This window comes from Centruroides vittatus, unplaced genomic scaffold (assembly GCF_030686945.1).
Source record: "Centruroides vittatus isolate TY-2023 unplaced genomic scaffold, ASM3068694v2 contig_1620, whole genome shotgun sequence".
In the NCBI taxonomy this organism is placed as follows: domain Eukaryota; kingdom Metazoa; phylum Arthropoda; class Arachnida; order Scorpiones; family Buthidae; genus Centruroides; species Centruroides vittatus.
The window spans coordinates 14,587-33,534 of record NW_027120986.1 but is presented as its reverse complement, the minus strand read 5'-3'; the positions used below and the strand labels follow the sequence as shown (position 1 = coordinate 33,534).

Genomic DNA, 18,948 nt, shown 5'->3' with positions numbered 1-18,948 from the left:
AAGCGTAAAATTCAGTATATATATTATACAATGTACGTCAAACGTAACAGAATATTAATTTTCTATTCTGATCCGAGTCGAATAAAGGAACTCTTGTTGAGTCGGCTTTTGTCCAACTATGGCCAGAATAACAGACAAAATTAGAAAGCGGCAAATGTACCGCCCTGACGGTTTAATGAGCCACTTTTGGCAGCAGACGTCAAACATTGACAGATGGTGTCCTTTCACGTTACGTCACAGTAAAATTCCGATGAGTATTTCCCGATCGATCAACGAAAACTCCGTGTTAATTTAATAGAACTTTAAAAAAAAAAAAAATTAACAATTCAACAAAATCCAGATACTTTACGAAAAATTTAAAAAAAATGTATATACGTCAAGTCATATAAACGTGTTCTAAATTTATCTCCTTTATATCATCTTCCATCTGACTTCACACACGAGACTAACGAATAAACAAAAATCGATTCTTGAATCGATCTTTCGTTGAAAAAAATCGATCGTTTCGTCGCCTGCTTGCGATTTATGAGTGCAGATAGTTGTTTATTATAACGCAATACGAAATTCATAAATTTCTTTCGGAAAATATGGCGTGAAAATCATTCATTTGCATCATTAAACGGCCGAACAACACGAAAGCCATAAATGTGTAACAACAAACAACTCTTTCTAGAGCGTTTGAAACAAAATTTGGCAGCATTCATAGAAATTTTGCAGAAATATATTCGATTACATTTCCTAGAGATTGCAATTAGGGTATAAATATATTTAAACAAATGCGCAAAAACAGAAGCAATACACACTCGAAGCTTTATGGCCATACTTAAATTTAAGTAGGGAGTTTTATCGTTAAGTTGCGCTACGCCAATTGCTTCTTGCCCTGTTTATTACCAATAGGGCCTTCAGAGAAATCCATCTTAAACAAGAAAACTACGAAAGATGGGAGTAAATTGAGTTACTCGGATACCTAGCAATGTAATAGATTTAATAAAGGATCCACCTGTTACACACTTTTGGCACGAATCCAAACGGTCACCATATGCGGGTCGTTAACGGGTCAAAGACATGCGGGTCATCAGCAAAATTTAATTAAATTGTCGGTTAATATCGGTAGCATTAAACTCGTTCCACGTCACTTTCGTTTATGTCTGTGACGTCAGAATTGCGGGAGGAAGAAGAAAGAAAAAAAAAAAAAAAAATTATGACTTGATTCACAATCGAATTGGTGCAGGAGAGGTCCAGATTAGAAAGGATATTTTGGGAAGATGAGAAGCTCTCCCGACACATTCACCGAATCCATCCACCCACATTGGCATTTCTCTCCTTGATCTTTTGTCGAGTTATTTTTGGTTGGAAACAAATTTTGCAAACTTTGCTTGCTTTTTTTAATCACACATTTGTTGTCACCTTTTCTTTTAAATTACGTTTACAAATATAAGCAAAATACTTTAAAAACAATTACATAGGTTCGTAATTAACACAAAAATCTCACTAATGAAATTAATATAAAAAAAAAAATTTAAATTTCCAAAATCAACCAATCAGAATGACTCGTTTACTTCTAAAGCGTTTTTTTCTTCAGTTCGAATTTATTTAAATTTTTACAATTTATTATTATTTTTCTCTATTGTAATTGTATTATAACTTACCACCAAATATTTCCCACCGCGACTAATGCTGAATTCCGCGAAATGGACATAACATCTACGCAACCGTAACTGGAAAACTGAGTCGCCACCTGTTGAGAAAAATTACAAATACGATCATCATCCTCATCCTCATCCTCCTCCTCCTCCTTCTCCTCCTCATCGTCATTTTTAAAAACATTTACTTATTTTCGCGATAATCTTACAAGAAAAATTCGTTATAACGACGGCGTGTGAATGAACTAATTACAATTGCATTATATTTGTTTCTAATCATCTAGAAAAAATACAGTTTATTTATTAAAAACTATTTATTATACAAATACTATTATGTAAAAGGAGAGGGGGTTAAAAAAAAAAAAAAACAATTATTTTCTGAAATTTTGATGGTAATGAGTAATTAATGTCTTTTAGCATCCAGACAGATTAGGGTGGTACAACATCTGTCAGGCATGACTCAAAAACCATCAGTACAGAAATAAGTAAGTGACAGAAGCAACTAACTGCCAACTCTCAAAATATGTGTTCTGAAAGGAGTTGTTGTCAACGTGATATTCAAATTAACTTCAGTGACAGTTGGGAAGGACAACTATCTGGCAATGGTTTACAGTTTAGAATTTATAGTTTGTTATAAGACAGTGGATATTTGAACTATGTTACAAAGAAACAAGAGGTTTTACACGGCATTTTGTGAAAACAAAGAGTTTAACTGTGCATTTTTTGTGTTCTGCAGTTATTCTTTTAATTTTTGTACAAACGAGAGGTTCTACAGAGTATTCTTTTTTTCTTTATTTCAGCATAAACAAAGGCTTTTATGGGAAATTTTTTTTTATTTCAGTATATAAAAAAAGGATTTTTACAGAGCTTTTGTAGAAATAAAGGACTCTAAAAATCAAAATATGCCCTGTAAACATGTTTGATTTATGATAAAGTTATCGTTTTTCACCAAAAAAATATTTTTTTGAGTTAGTTTTAAACAAGTTTATGTCGAGAAATAAGATTTTATGTTAAACAAAATATTAAAATTTAACGAGAAGAGTTTTACAGATGTCATAAATATGAAAAGTTCAGCTGTTACAGAATATCGGCTAATAGGAAATGTAACAATTTAATTGTTTTAAATTATAAATATTTAATAACGTAAATTAATTCTACTTGAAACTTTACAATTTAATTATTGTAAAGTAAGAATACTAAATTACATTCAGAATATATTGATTTTGAAGCAATAATTAAATGCATACAAAGTTCTAGTAAGAATAATAAATGTGTAGTTGTCCATAATATTTAAAACCTTTAGAAAATGTTTGATTTCCTATCCTTTTTATTGATTTTGAAGTAAAGAATTAGTTCAGTACCATTGAAACAAAACATTTTAAATTAAAAATTACATTTTGATAAGATTAATCATTATTAAAATTATTGTAAAATGCTAAAAATTATCTTGCTTGGGTTAAACATCATTATTATTAATTATTATTATTATTATTATTTTTTTTTTTTTTGGATTTTTCCACTCTATAAAGGGCCTTTTTTGCCCACAATGGAGGGTAGCTGGGTGGTGAGGAACAGGGTCTAATATCCGAGATAGATTACCCACGAAAAATTCCCGAAGAGTTTACTCACCCAGATTTGATCCCAGGTCTCCAGAGCAGTAGACTAACGCCCTGACCATCTGCCATCTCATATTTGTTTATAAACTTGATATTTTGATGAGATGTAGTTCTTTTTAATTTTATGTCCGATTCAAACTGCTTTGGGACTGTTCATAAATTATGTCTGCATTTTTCTTGAAATTTTTACTCCCTCTCCCTCTCTTGTCCCAGTTTGTCCAAGTTTCCATAACTCCCTCTCCTCTTTGGATGTCCAACAAAACTCAACCCCCTTTAAAACCTTTATCACTTTATGAGTGATAGATACCAAAAGTAGAAACAAAACACACAAGAAATTTTAAAATAAACGTAAACTATAAATTTAATGAAAGCTGAAGCTTAACCCCCTCTCCTTCCCTTTGTCCAACTTGTTGTAACCCTTTCTCTCTCCCCCCTCCAGTGTCATCATTTATGGACAGCCCCTTTACTTGGAGTGTAAACTTCTTGAAAACTAGCACTTTCAGGTGATACAATATACCCATCATTAGAAGTCAATGAATTGAATTTACATTTGAAAAGCTTCCTTCCTTAATGATTATGTTTAACATTACATTAAAACATGGGCAAATTTGAAGTTTTATGAATGTATAACAACATTAAAGGATAAAAATCAGTCTCCTAAAATGTTTAGAAGTCTAGAGATTTAATCATGATATCTTATCTTATCTTCAAATCATCAATATGTACAGTTTAAATAACAAATAAAAAATAATATATAAAGTTATTCTAACTAAATTACAGAATGTATTTCTTTTTTAAAGCATATTCTTATATGTTGTATTTATATTTTTATATATATATAAAAAAAATAACAACAACTCTTTCTGCCCTGTGGGCACTAAGAAGATCTGAAAACAAGTTCGTTATGGACCTACAATGGGTTAGCCCACCACTCTGGGGATCTGGATTTGACACCAGGTCCCCAGAACAGTAGGCTGCCAACTTAATTGCTTGGCCATCTAGCCGGCTATTTCTCACATTACATTACTGAGTGCGCACAATTTTTTATCATCTACGGTGATTTTTGCAGGAAAAGAAGTGGCTGAAAGCATAGATAATTTGCATCACAGATGTAGAAAGCTATTCAATTGTATTTTCTCAGGATTTATCATTGAATTTTCTAGCAACTGTCAATTAATTTATATTCAACTGAAAATAAAAATATCATTTCTCAAAAATTATTAATAATAATAATACTAAAAATCAATGTCGAATAGTTGCAATGGCAAAGATCAGCCTGCTGTGTTCTGGGTTATCTCATTCAAATCTGAGTTGAATCCGCAGAAATATGACTATTGTGGTTTGACCCAAGTGTGTTGGATCCCACATCAACACCCAATTAATTATACATTTTGGCCCGGCCAAACTCATGATGAGTACAAAAACAAGCCCCCTTAGTGATACTTAGACCAGAGTTTTAAAAATATTAAAGTTTTACCTAAAAAAGCTTTAAATTTATTTGATTTTCCCAAAAAAATAATTACATATAATTTTATATAAATATAAATAATAACAAATCACTATACAGTTGGCCCTCTATTTAACAGACTAAATGAGATAAAGGGAATGTCTGCTATTGACCGAGATAAGTTAAATCTAATATATCTTAAGAACATATATTAATAATGGAATTTATAATGTACAGGGTATATTGAAATGTTATTATAATATATAAGTTTGAATAAGATTTTGTTATAATGTTCATTGCTTCTTCAAAAGTTGGGTCTGTAAGTGATCTCTTAGCATGCTCTTTCATATAACAAACATTTTTAACTTTTTTCAAGACATTTTCAAGTTATTCATTCGATAAATTAAATATTTAAAGGAAAAAATACATTAAATTTATACCTATGTTTAAGTTTAAACTTTTCACACACCAATTATTCTATAAAAGTTCAACTGAGAAGTAGAGTGAAGGAGGAACAAGAAGGATCATATGCTTCCATACATTAAATGAGAAAAGATACAATAAACTTCCCTAACAAACAATAATAATCTGGAAAAAATTAATGGAAAAAAGCGAAATGTTATTGTAAATAAATAAATAAATCACTGCTAATTTCAAGAAGCCAACTTTTTATTAATTAAAAGAAATGTTTTGGTCAAAATCTGACCATTCTTAGCTTAAAATCTTACATTTAACAGTTTAGAATAATGTAGCATAGAATATGTAAATTAAAAGAAATTCAAAATTAATATTCTAAACGGTTAAAGTTTTGAATATTTGAATTTTTTGAAATTAGTAATGCTTAGATATGACTGATAAATTCCATAAATTTCTCTTCTTTCTGAAAGAGATTAATAGCAAAGTTTGCCTAATTATACTTTATTTGTCCTTGAATATGCCCAAAATTTTGTTTATTTTATTCTTTTATTCTATTTTATTTATTTATATAATTTTACTTTATTTAATTTCACATATTCAGAACTGTTAAACCTGAGATATTAGGCTGAGTTTGGTTAGATTTTTTAAATTATTTAATAAAAAGTTGGCTTCCTGAAATTAGCAGCAATTTATTTATTTATTTATTTACAAAGATGGTACCAAGTTTTATAACCTTTTACGATAAATGTTATGCTAATATTGATATTAAAAATTTTAAAAAATTGCTGTTTTGTTCCATCATTACGTGCCATTAAAAACATGTACAATTATATATACACGTATTCTCCCAGTTGCCACAAATCCACAGTACACATTTGACAGAACCCGAAGACGGCTTTAGAAACTGAAAACAAAATCTTCTTGCTGGATTTTAAAGGTCTTTGGAACTTTTTATTTTAATTAAACAGATCCAGTAAAACATAAATGTTTTAATTAATATTGGTAAAAGATAGGAAGCAAACATAATTTTTAAATATATCCTAAATAAATATACCTGACATATTTAATTAACATTGCAACTGGTAGTTACATAACTTACAGTTCTCCTTTTAACGAAATCTATCAATTTGTTAAAAGGAAAAACCTATTTAAATCTAAAAAAAGTTTAATATATAAACAAACATAAATTTTTTAGTCACTTTTTTCCAAAATTAAAGTAATTATGTAAAAAAATATTGTTTGTTATATCATTAGAGACTGACCATATGTTAAGTGACAGGTGTAAACGTCTAAGAAGAAAGAAAAATATAAGCATAGTATATATATTAAAGTTCCTTTGTGGGTAAAGGAATGAAGTGAGTGAAATATGCCAAAACCCATCTGGTCCATCTTCAAGGCCGTTCTCAAAATAGATTCATCCAAAACATATCGAAAGGGTGGGAGAAAAATGGCAGTTAAGACGGGACCAAAATAAAACGGCAGAATGTGACATTGCCAGAATGATGAAAATATTTGTCGGCTTTATAAATTTCATTTCTTTTCATAGCAATTTATTTAATACGCATAATTATTTTGATGTAACACAATGCTTAAAATAACTTATATTTTATAAAACAGTTATAACTATTTTTAAATTTAAGTATAAAAATTAAAATATTTTCTTTTTTACTTTATAAAAAAAAATTATATATATATTCACATAATATTAAATTATTTTATATTAACTTATCATAGTTGCAGGTAAATAAAAAAACTTTATGGAATAATATCAAGTTTTTATGTTTTAAATATGAAAATATGCTGCAAAAAGAAGTTTCGATTTATTTTTTTTTACATAAAAGCATAAAACTTATGTTTAATTTACGAGTATTTTATTAATATTTAATATAAAATAATTTTAAGTTAATATTTTAAACTAGCATTAACAGAAAATAAACATTAATTAATTCGTGTACAGTGCAATATATGTTCAACCTTCAATTCAATTATCCAATTTGTTTTTCTTGAATAATTTTGGCTACAAATTAAATACACTTTCCTCTGAGGTTCCATTTACTATATACTATTAGGCCCTATTCTTTTTCTTCTTTTGTTTTTAACTTTTATAACCTGGGATACTGAACATGACCCATCATAAATTTGATTAGACTACAATGGAAATGATTAAATGTTGATGAAAGAGACCTGATATATGAGTTGACCCAATTTCAAATTGAAAAATGGAAAATCAAAAAATTCATTATCCACAAATTATACATTATATTTGCACTGTGACTCCATTGCCATATAACATACATGGTAAAACACACATAGTTATAAATGTGTTGCTGGCTGAGAACTATGTTATTCTATCTCCACTCCACTGTATAAGTGTAGAGAAATCCAACCTGCGGCCCATCACGTTAAATTGTGTGGCCCGCTAAGCGATATTATATATCTATTAAAACTTTTGTTTCCCGTTATGTGTATACTAAAACAATTAAATAAATGAAAATTTGCATGTGTCATTGTTATTATGCGCAAGTGCGAGTACAAACTCTTGGTATAACAATAAAATCTTATTCATTTTGTATTTGCTTTACTTTTTTAAAAGCATCTTTGCCTAAATTGTGGCCCACCGTAATGTTGTGTGTGATAAAAGTGGCTCGCGAAACAATTTGGGTTGGCTAGGCCTGGTTTAAGAGAACTGTTAGGAAAATAGACCAAGCAAATTGCACTTTCTTTAGTGGCATCAATGGGAATTTGAGGCAAAATACAACTAAGTAAAGATGGGGATTGAAAACTGGATCAATTAGTAGTAAAATTTTGAGCTCATTTCACTCTTTTTTACTATTATCAGTGAGTATTTCAAGTGGGATTTTGTAGTAGAAACTATAACAGATTCAGGTCTGTTTCAAAGTGTGCATCCACAACTAGTTAATTGGCAAAACAATTTTTTATTCAAATTACAAGATGTAAACAAACACAAATTTTTTTCTTCTGTCAAACCTTACATTGTTCTTTCTTTTGAACATATCATACCAAAAAATTCTGTTCCCATGATTACAGAAAACAAATATATATTATTTAATACATTTTGAAATAATTTAACTTATCATTGCCAAACTAAAACATTAAACTACTCAATAAACATATTCAAAAAATATCATGGATTGCTAGAGAAGTCAATCCCGTGGTTGGAGATTTCCACATTGTATGTCAACAAAATTCAAATTTAATTTTTCAAAAGAATGTTCGAATTCAACTTCCACAAATGAGCATTTTCTTCCTTTTTTGTTTATTTTGTATATTACAACTAGTAACAAGAAATATAAGATTAAAATAAAACCAAAAATTACTTGAAATTGTTTAATCTAATATCATTTATAAGCATGTTTCACTGATAATTTTTCCTACAGGAAAGAACAGGACTCAAATTTAATTTTCCTTTTCTTGGTAGGCTTGATTCAAGGTTTCTGCAGTGTCTCCAATTTCCAATCTGGACAGAATATTGGCATTCATGTGAACATCACTTTCTGATCTTACCATTATAACTGTACAATGCCGACACGCATTGGGTCGGTATTACACTATAGAAAATACTTAAGAGCAATACCGCCATTAGAGACAGGTAATGGGCAATTGTCCAGGGCGTCAAGCTGAAGAAGTACCCATACTTAAGAAGTTTGGTTTTTTAATTTTTTTACACCGTCCTGTCTTTTCACAGTAATTAGGTGTAGCATTCTGTAGGAAATACATTCAATTGTAGTAATTCTCTGCACCATATTTAGGCATTTATAGTACAGAAAATGGTAATAATTTTAAAAAACTAACATTATAGTATTTAATAATAATATTAACTGTAATAAAAAAAAAGCATAAAACGATTTGTCATGATATAATTTGATTTAAAAAAAATTGAAAAACTTAAAATATTTGAAATTAATTTTGAATTTGTGCTATCAGTGATTATTCGGTACGATCTTTTATCTATAATAAATAAAGTAAGTAAAAGTGTGCAAAAAATTGACATCAATTTAACTTTAGCAATCACACTATTAAAGAGATTGACAGATTATTTAAGATTTTAGAGAGAATTGTTTCCTAAAATCAAATTAATAGCAAATGAAGTTTGTACAAAATGCGACATTCCTCTTGCATTCAAAGAAGTCGGATCAAGAAAACAAAAATGTTTATTTGATTATGAAGAAATGGATACATGTACAAATATTCCCAAAACAAATTACTATAAGCCAGCATTTCTCAACCTGGGGGTCGCGGGGATATTAAAGGGGGTTTGCGACCCCCAGCACGTACACATCAAGTTGGAAGTTGTAAATTGCTCATGTATGTACTGTACACGTCATACATGCATGTTCATACCCATCACTATAAATGCAGTGACATAAAATAATAGGAATAGTTGTATTACATTTTTTATACTGTCGGTATTTTCTTAATGTATAAAATTAGTGCAATGTGACTATATAATATTTTTAAAAAATTTACATTTATAATTACAGTCAAAATTCAATTAGTAATAGTAAGGCTTACTGTTATTATTCCTTTGGGTGGGGGGTTACAAAATATTAATTTTATTTATATTTACTATGTGGGGGGTTGCAAAGCTAAGAACATTGAGAATCGCTGCTATAGGCACTGTTTTTTTAGCAATAGCAGATGAAGGAACCATCTCTACAGAAGAAAGATTTAAACAAATTGAAGAGCATAGTGCCATTTTTTGTTTTCTTTACAATATTCCTATATTAAAGATGATGAATGGGATAACCTAAGAAGCATTGTATGGATTTAGATCTAGCACTGAGGAACAGTGATAGTTGGGATATAAATGGTGATGGTCTGTACAATATTAAAATATTTTGTGCCATATGCTGCAATAATATAACTAATGCAACTTTATTGTTTAAATATGCTGTATAAACTGCATGATTCCTGCAACAATCTAATGATTGTCAATAGAACACAAAATACGTGAAAAATTCATTTTGGTAATATAATTAAGGATTTTGCTGAAATCAAAGCACTAAGAATAAATTTTATGAACAATTCTGTTTAATTAATACTTTTTTAATTTATGGCTCTAAATTTTTTACAATGGGCTTATCACAAGCCTATCTATTGCCCATGTTTTATTTCTGCCATTTCCAGTAACCCATACCAAGCTGGCTGGGTTTAGAGCTTTAGTCAGTAGAGGGAGTATCTTTAGTGTTAATGCACTCCAACACTAAAGATACTAAGATAGAACTGGAGTGCATTAACAGCATGACAATAACTCATGGATATAGTAAAAAACTTATTCCATCATTAACTTGTAAAATTGAGCTTAAGAGCAACACTTAACCTACTAACAACAGAGAAGAGATACAACCTTAAACACATGAACAAAAATGCTTTATAGTGGACTTGCTGCAAGGCTGCAAGCCACTTATAAAAATATGGCCAATTACGTTAACATGAAGCTAACATATGAGCAGAGTCCAACTATCTTTCGCTTATTATCCAACACCAAAAATAAGATCAATGGTAATAGAGTTCAGGGGTAGATTTGGTCCCCATATTGAACATAGATTTGAGAGTATTATGTATGTGAACTCTACTAAGAGATCATAGACCTGTAGAACAAACAGCATCAACAAGACATCTCTAATAATAAACTAGTAACAACTCTGGCCCAATATGCAAGCAAGTCCGTGGTGTCAATCATCTGAAGTAAAGCAAAACCGATAAGGAAAATCTTCAGCATTCAAAAACTAAGAACCTTGGAAGTCTGAAAAATTTTCAACACAGCAATTGATGGAAATTGCATTAATAGTAAATATTGTGAGGCAATATCTGCCGCACGGCAGTCATTGGTTGATAACTCTCTAAAGTGAAGCAAATAAACAATATTACAACAAGAAGTTACTACAGATAAATAAGTTATTGTATCTTCTTGTCATAATAATTTTATTTGTTTCATTTTTTACTGTATAATAATAATTTGTAGAATATATGTAAAATGTAACACGTGTGTTAAACATTCAAAAACCAGTTGACATCAAAAAGAAAATAATTTTAAGAAACATTTTAAAATTAGAATCTCTAACAGTCTGCAATGATTTATGCTTGATGCAGGCCCCTGAAAGAGACTGAAAATGTTCTGTTTGTATTTAATTCACATACATATTATTTGCTGGAAGACTGTATGTATGGTATGTAGTTTTAATTTGTCTACATTCCAGCTGTTGGAGACTTTTTGTTTTTACAACCTTGTAAAAAATATTTATAAAATAAAATATAAAATATTAAATTTTATAATCTATGCAGTTTTTCTATTGTATTTTTTGTATATGTAGATTAAAGAAATATCTTTATTTTAAAGCTATTTGCTATTTTTTAAAAATAAAGTTGTGATATTTTTATCACAACTATATAATTTTTTGTATCATGTATATCTTTGAATAGGCCCCACATTTCATGATTGACCTGGACCCCACAGTTGCTAGTGATGGTCCTGCTTAAGAGGATTATGATCTGCTATTATCTTTATTGTATTTCCATATATCCAGTAATGAAGTTTCTTTAACATCTATACAATTCCACATGCATCTTCCTCAATTGTTGCCCAATTTTTTCTAATTCCACATAATTTCTGACTAGCAAAGGCAATTGGTCTCTGCTATTCACTGAAAACTGAGCCAGACATGATCCAACAGTTTGATCAGAATTATATAGTTAATTATATTCTGGACTGCTTTGAAAAGAAAAAAAAAATCTAAATAGACCCTATCTAGTTTCTTAATTTTTTTCTTAACTTTTCTACTTCTTTAAAATGGGAAAGATGATATTTCAGAAAAATTTTTGTAATGCTATTGTTTTCCAAAATCCCACAAAAATAAATAAAACCTGCATCCCTTGAATGTGAAATGGCGTTATTATTAACTGTGTACATACTGTGTATTTTGGACTCCATTTTTAACTAAAATTCAGAAATACTATGATCTTTTTTTAAAGAGTCAGCCTTATTTACTTACTGGCTTTCATGATCTTTGGGTTTTTTATAAGTCAATGACTTGAGATGGGCCCTAACATTCTTTTGAAGATCGTCATTAGTCTTGAACCTCTGTCCACCTAGCCACTTTTTCTGTTCAGGAAAGAGGTGGAAGTGGTGCTAAATTGGGACTATACACTGGCTGTTTAAAGGTGGTGAAGACTTCCACCTAGCTTGGAACTTTTTAATGTGTGAAGACTTCCACTTCTTTCCTGAACTGAAAATGTGGTTTGAGACTAATGATAATCTTCAAAACAATGTTGTTAAGGTCAACTCAATTCACTGGTGGCAATATTCTATGACAAGGGGATGGAAAAGCTCATCCACAGATATGACAAATTCTCAATCTTCATGGTGATTATGTCAAAAAGTAACCATGTTTGTACCTAACTCTAACTTTTGGTAATAAATTCATTTTGTTATTTACACTTGTCTTTGTTTTATGGACCATCAGAGCTTGAAAAAAAACTGCCCTCATATTATGAAACTTGAAGCTACCAAGCTTGAATTTTGAAGAACCTGAAAAAATCTTGAGAATCTGTAACTAAAACTGACTTCTTAAAAAAAGGCTATAGTGTTTTTGAACTTTAGTTGAAAAATAATTGTCTTAAAGACAAAATTTGTTTCAAAATTGTTATAAATTTACATATTTTAAGATAATGTTTGACTAACTTTTCCCTTCATCACTACTATGCTCTTCTCAATTTCAAATTCAGAAAAAGTAAATTTTATTTCAGAAAAGGTAAATTTGATTTTAATATGATTGAAAACATATTTGAATTCAAATATGTCTGCATTCATTTAACCATGCTACAAAGACATTTTCTTCCAACTATGAGAATGATTGATGTCATTTCTAGAAATTAAGTTCTGCTGTAATTAAGCACAGCTGAATTTGTCAATCTCAAATCTCATGGAAACAAAAAAGAAAATTAGATAGACAGGTTTTGAGATATATATGTTTCTGCACAGCAAGCAGCAATAGGTTTTATTGGAGGTATATACTGTACTTGCTATTATATTTAATTAATACAATAGCAAGAACAGTAGATACCTGTATTAGGTATAAATAAAACATTTTTGGCATACCTCAGCAGATAGTTTCCAATGTCTGACTTTCTTCAACCAATAAGACACAAGTTAAACTTATAGCCAATCAGAGAAAAACAGTGTTGATTGCAACTATGTATTATATTGCAAGAGATGTTTCTTGACTACAACTTATACTACCAAAATGTAGTCACTGAGCTTTGAATTTGTAATCGACACTTCATTTCATAATTTGAGATAGAGGTTTTGAGAGAAAAATTATTTGAGATGAACTTGGAAAATATATTGAATTTAAGCTGAAAATGCTGGAGAAAAAATAAATTTTGAGATAAAGAGGTTTTTGAGATAAACATGTCTCAGATAGACAGGTTCAACTATACAATAAAATTTTATGCAATGTTAATTTGTTTCCTTACTTTTGGTATGATACAGTACATGTACATACCTGTAATAGTTAATTTTTATCTGATAGTTGCACCGTTTATTTATAAAAATATAATATAACATTAATTCAATCATAATTCAACTCAAAAGTTAGAAAACTACTATTCAAAAAATTAACTTTTGTATAAATTGATGCTAACTTAACTCTATACGAAAATAAATTTACTTTTTTAAATTTGAAATTGAAAAAGTGTAGAAACACAGCAATTGACCATCATTGTCAGATCTAAACGCAGACTTTTGCCTATACTTAGATCTAATAATTACATTCCTAACAATATACATTCCTAAATCAAATCTTAATAAGAAAAATTCATAATATTCCTAATAGAGATCTGACAGATATTATTAGATTAAAAAAAGAGAGAGATCCATTAAGTCTGAAAAACTTAATCATCGTAAAAAGTGACTATAGAAAGTTTTACAGACGCATGTAACTGAACTGAACATGTAACTGAACTGAACATGTATTTATGTTAACATAATAAAAGTTTATACAAATAATAAACATTTTGTTATAATGCCAATAAAAAATAAACACAACTCATATTAAAACTGAGAAATTCTTCAACTCTCTAAGAAGACAAACACAAAAAGCTCTTGACATGTTTTTCAAAAGAAACTTTCCTTCAACAGGAGTTACTCTGGAATATTTTAAAATATTGCCAACTATTCAACAGTTTTAAATTTCTCTTGCCGCTTCAAATTATTTATTGCCACATAAGTACTAATTAATACAGGTGCTGATAATCTTATCAATTCGGTGTCTGAAAAGCAAAAGTAACATGTTAATTACAAACAGAGGGCTAAATGTTTGGGTCTCCGATTCGAACGAAACTTGGCGAGCACATAGCCTTAAACACAAACAGCTCCTTGTCCAAATAATAGAATCTACTTCTCAAGCATTTCCAAAAATTGGGCCTCTGAAAATTGTTTATCTTATGTCTGGAAGTTTCATGTCTCTTTGTGGCAATAGCTGAGTGGATAAGATGCTAGACACTGGAGGTAGGCAATGTAGGTTTGAATATTTGAAATTTTAGTTTAGTTTTTTTTATGTGTAACGTAATTATTTTATTATTTTACTGTATCATTAGCATTATTATTCCTCATATTTAAAGCTTATAAAACAAGAGATTCAAAATTGTGACATCACTTCCCATTTAGTAAAAACAAATTTCTCTAGATTTAACTCTTTTATGTTGTTAAATGGAATTTTTATTTCCTATCTCCTATGCTATCCTATTTTCATATCACGTCTCTTCATTCATATACAGTAACGTCTGAAACTTATTTGCTTGTAAGGACATAGTATGTAATCATGAGTGAAAATATACGAAAATAAATGTAAAACAATAAAAGTTTTATTTAATGATGTAAAAGAGTTAAATCTAATCTACAGAGAATTGTTTTTGCTAAATAAGAAATGTCACAATTTTTAATCTCTTGTTTTATAAGCTTTAAACATAAAAAGTAAATATAATCACCTTAAATATAAAAATAGATTGATATTAATTTTTAGAAATTTATATTGCAATGCTGTATTTAGTTATAACAAAAGCCTTTTTTTTTTATATAAAAACAAATTATCGTATATAAAAAAATATAACGTACCCATGCTGGATGAAGAACTTTGTTAGAATTTTTAATTTTGACATATAACAGTGGAGGACAATGAGATGGAGGATCAGGTCCTTCTAAATTCTTAAAAGTAGAAAATAAAAGATAATTTAAGCATACTTTCAATTATAAAACAATAGTATATGAAATATATTAGAATAAATCTGAAACCATTTCAAACAGTATCTCTAATATAAACCCTACAAAGCTTTGAAAATATCTGTACTAAATTCTTAATTGCTAATTTTTAATTTTCAGCTAAACTAATTTAATGTTTTTCAACCTTTTTCTAATAGTGGCACCCCAACTTGGAAATTTTTCTTGTGGCATCCCCTACTTCTTTATCAATAGATAGGGTTATTGCACTTTTTATACTTTCAGTAATACACTTAAGTGTTACGACACTCTTCAGCATTATTTTGCAGCACTACTGAAGTGTCATTGTGGCATCCTAATGCACTGCAGCATCCCAATTGAAAACCATCAAGCTAATTAGTTAAGTTTTAATTGTATATTTTTTAATAGTTAATTTTTATATCTGATGGAAAATATGAATGGCTGGATAAACAAAACAGTTAGGCCATCAACCTACTGCCCTGAGGGACCCGGAATCAAATCAGGGTCTTAGTGTCCACAGGGCAGAAACAGTCAAAAATTAAAAATGGAAAAAAAAATGGCAAAACATGATACAGCATTGCTTTTAGTTTACCGTATTGAAGATTCAAATCCTGCAATTTAATAAATGAGATCACTAGATTTTAATGGAAGTAGTTGTTTGAGTAATAATGTAAAGCCATTAATATGATTTTTGCAAATATATAAGTTTATACAGTACATTTACACATATTTGTAGGGTGGCCCAAAGTTAATTAATTAACGTACGTTTTAGGTTTATTATAAGAACAGTTAAATTGGTCTGGAGATTATAAGTGCTTATTTGAATTAAACCTAATTAATTGCTTTTACCAAAATTAGATTTGCAAATTTTATTTCATAGAGAATTAAATATACAGTGAACAGTGAATATACAGTGAGAATTAAATATACTTTGACTTATGAGTGTCCCAACTTATGAGTTTTTTGATATGAGCAGTCTCTTGGCTGATTTTTTTGCTTTGAGTTGAGAGCTAAAATTTGGGTTACGAGCTGCTTCAGATACCCCCCACTGCTAGTTGGTGCAGCAAACCATAGATTAAAAAAAAAGAAGATGAAAAACTGCCATAATTTCATCATTTTCATCACTCTTCCAATGTCTGACAGGCTAGCTTATAGAAAACCATGTGATCGAATGATATAGGCATTAGTTCACTTCTATGTTGTGTGTGGCACCACTGTCTCTCATTTCTCGAATTTCCCATCTTTTCTTTCTTTATCTATGCAGCAAATACTGTAACATTCACAAAACCAGTTTATTGAAGTACATTCTATTGTGTTTTTATACAATATTTGTTATTTATAAGTATTATTTGAAAACATGTAACAAAAAAAATTGCAGTGTTTTGGGGGTCTGGAACAGATTAGTGGCATTTCAATTCATTTCAATGGGAAAAATTGATTTGACATACAAGTAATTTGAGTTACAAGTTTCATTACAGAACGAATTAAACTCATAAGTCAGAGGTGGGCAAGCAAGAGTTCAGTGGGAGCCGCGATGTAGGTTTTGCAAAATGCATGGGAACCGCAGTTCTGTACTGTCGTGGTGGATAGTATGGTAAGGTGCGTGATTTTATTATATAATATAATATAATATAAAACAAATATTGAATTTTTTTAATAAACATATTTTCACAAAATTATAAAAATAAAACTGTAAAAATATTAATAGAAAACAGAAATTAACACTTTCAGCAAGAGCCGCACGTAACTCAAAAAGAGCCGCATTTGCCCATGCCTGTCATAAGTCAAGGCACCACTGTATTTCAATTTATCATCCAAATTGATAAATAAATAAATATTCAAAATCTTTAAAGGCTTTTGATATTGTTTATTTAAATAAATCCAGAATAATATAAGCTTTGATATAAAATGATAAATAATTTTAAAATAATAAATTTAAAAATCAAATATTTTAAACACTTACCTACTGTAAAATATTTACTAATATATCCTTAGATTTTCACATTTTATATTTCCTACCTGAGCTTTTGACATGTAATGCTCATATCAATTAACTACAGAATATTCTGTATATCCTTATTTTGTTAAAATTGTGTAGATGATTACAAAGTAACTATTGCATTGCTACAACTTTAATAAATAAATTTATTTCACTATAATTCATATTCCTGTACATCGGCATTATTAAACTTTTATTAAGTCAAAACACTTATGTTGTTGAAATTTTGACTTTTAAACTTTGCTCAGTAGCATTATAAAATGAGAAATCTGGTTTTAATTTGGTTATGTTTGAAAATTTAAAAAAACAAACAAAAATTTGAATTTTAAATTTTAATATATTTTATTATAATTCTATATTTAACTTTACAATCTTAAATTACATTTAAATCAATCTTTTAAATTTATAATAAGTTAAAGTAACCCGAGTAAAAGTTCTTAACTATCAATGTATACGTCTCCTGTTTATATGTGTATTTTACAATATTTTATATGTATATAATATAAATCATACTGTAAATAAGGATTTCAAATAAATTATTTCTCAATATAAAAACATTTTATGATAAAATATAAAATTAGCATAAAGTGGTTCAAGTTGATTAACTAACAAAACAAAGAAAACTTGTGTTTTATATTATTAATATTATTAATTTTTATATAAAAAATGCTATTAAATTAATAAATATATCGTTGTATACATCAAAATAAAAAATAAATTACTTCTAAATTTATTTAATTTATAAATCTAGTTCTTTGGAAATTTTGTTTATGTAAGTATATTAATACTGATATTTTTAGTTTTGTTCATTGTTTAAAAAAAAAAAAAAATCACACTCAAAGCAGATTTTATCTTAGTACAACACATGCTAATGACTTGATATAATGTATTCCGATAGAATACAGACCTATACACAATGTGGATTCCTAAGTTAAACTGGCAGTTAATAGCATAGCTTGAAATCAATTGGCTCAGTACTTGATTGCTGGCTGTTCTCTCAATTAGTTGCATGCTCCTTGAAACCTAGCATAAAATTGCTATTGAGAACTTAACAAACAGGAACACTCCTTTTGATGGAAAAAATTGATTTTTATTTTCTATTTTTTACAAAGGATATGCATTTCGGACCTTATGTCCCTCTTCAGTCCTTATTATGTATAATGATAAAACTAAAAATATAACTAATGGTGACTACTGGAATAACTAATTGTTAAAAATGTGAGGTAGAACAAGTAAAACTGTAAAATAAAAAGTTTTGGTTGAAACGTAGAAAAAAAATGGCCAATAAAGGCAGTAAAAAACATAAAAAATTTTTTAAAACTAATAAAAACTGTTAAAAAAAAAGGTGTAAAGGGTTTCACTTTAGGTTTATCAGGAAGTCTGATCATTATACAGTCAAACCTGTTTTTATGCGGTCTTTTTATGTGCGATTTTTATTTGTGCGATTTTTTTTTATGCGAATTTTTAATTTTTGCGGTTTTTTTTGTGCGATTTTTTATTTGTGCGGTATAGTTGGCGACTAGTCTCGTGCGATTCGTCATGTCTCACGTTGACTTATTATAGCATAA

At 28.9% G+C, this 18,948-nt stretch overlaps 1 protein-coding gene across 2 annotated transcripts in view; it reads right to left on the bottom strand.

Annotated features, from left to right (window-relative positions):
- LOC136968829 (pre-piRNA 3'-exonuclease trimmer-like) overlaps positions 1-18,948 on the bottom strand; it is a 33,613-nt gene that overhangs the window by 1,300 nt on the left and 13,365 nt on the right. Inside the window, exons 8-9 of one of the 2 annotated variants that reach the window (XM_067262877.1) lie at positions 15,259-15,348; positions 1,650-1,738 (exon numbers count right to left, since the gene is read on the bottom strand). In XM_067262877.1, the coding sequence (XP_067118978.1) occupies positions 1,650-1,738; positions 15,259-15,348 (179 nt within the window). The remainder of the gene's footprint in view (positions 1-1,649; positions 1,739-15,258; positions 15,349-18,948) is intronic. The other variant, XM_067262878.1, reaches the window with a different exon arrangement.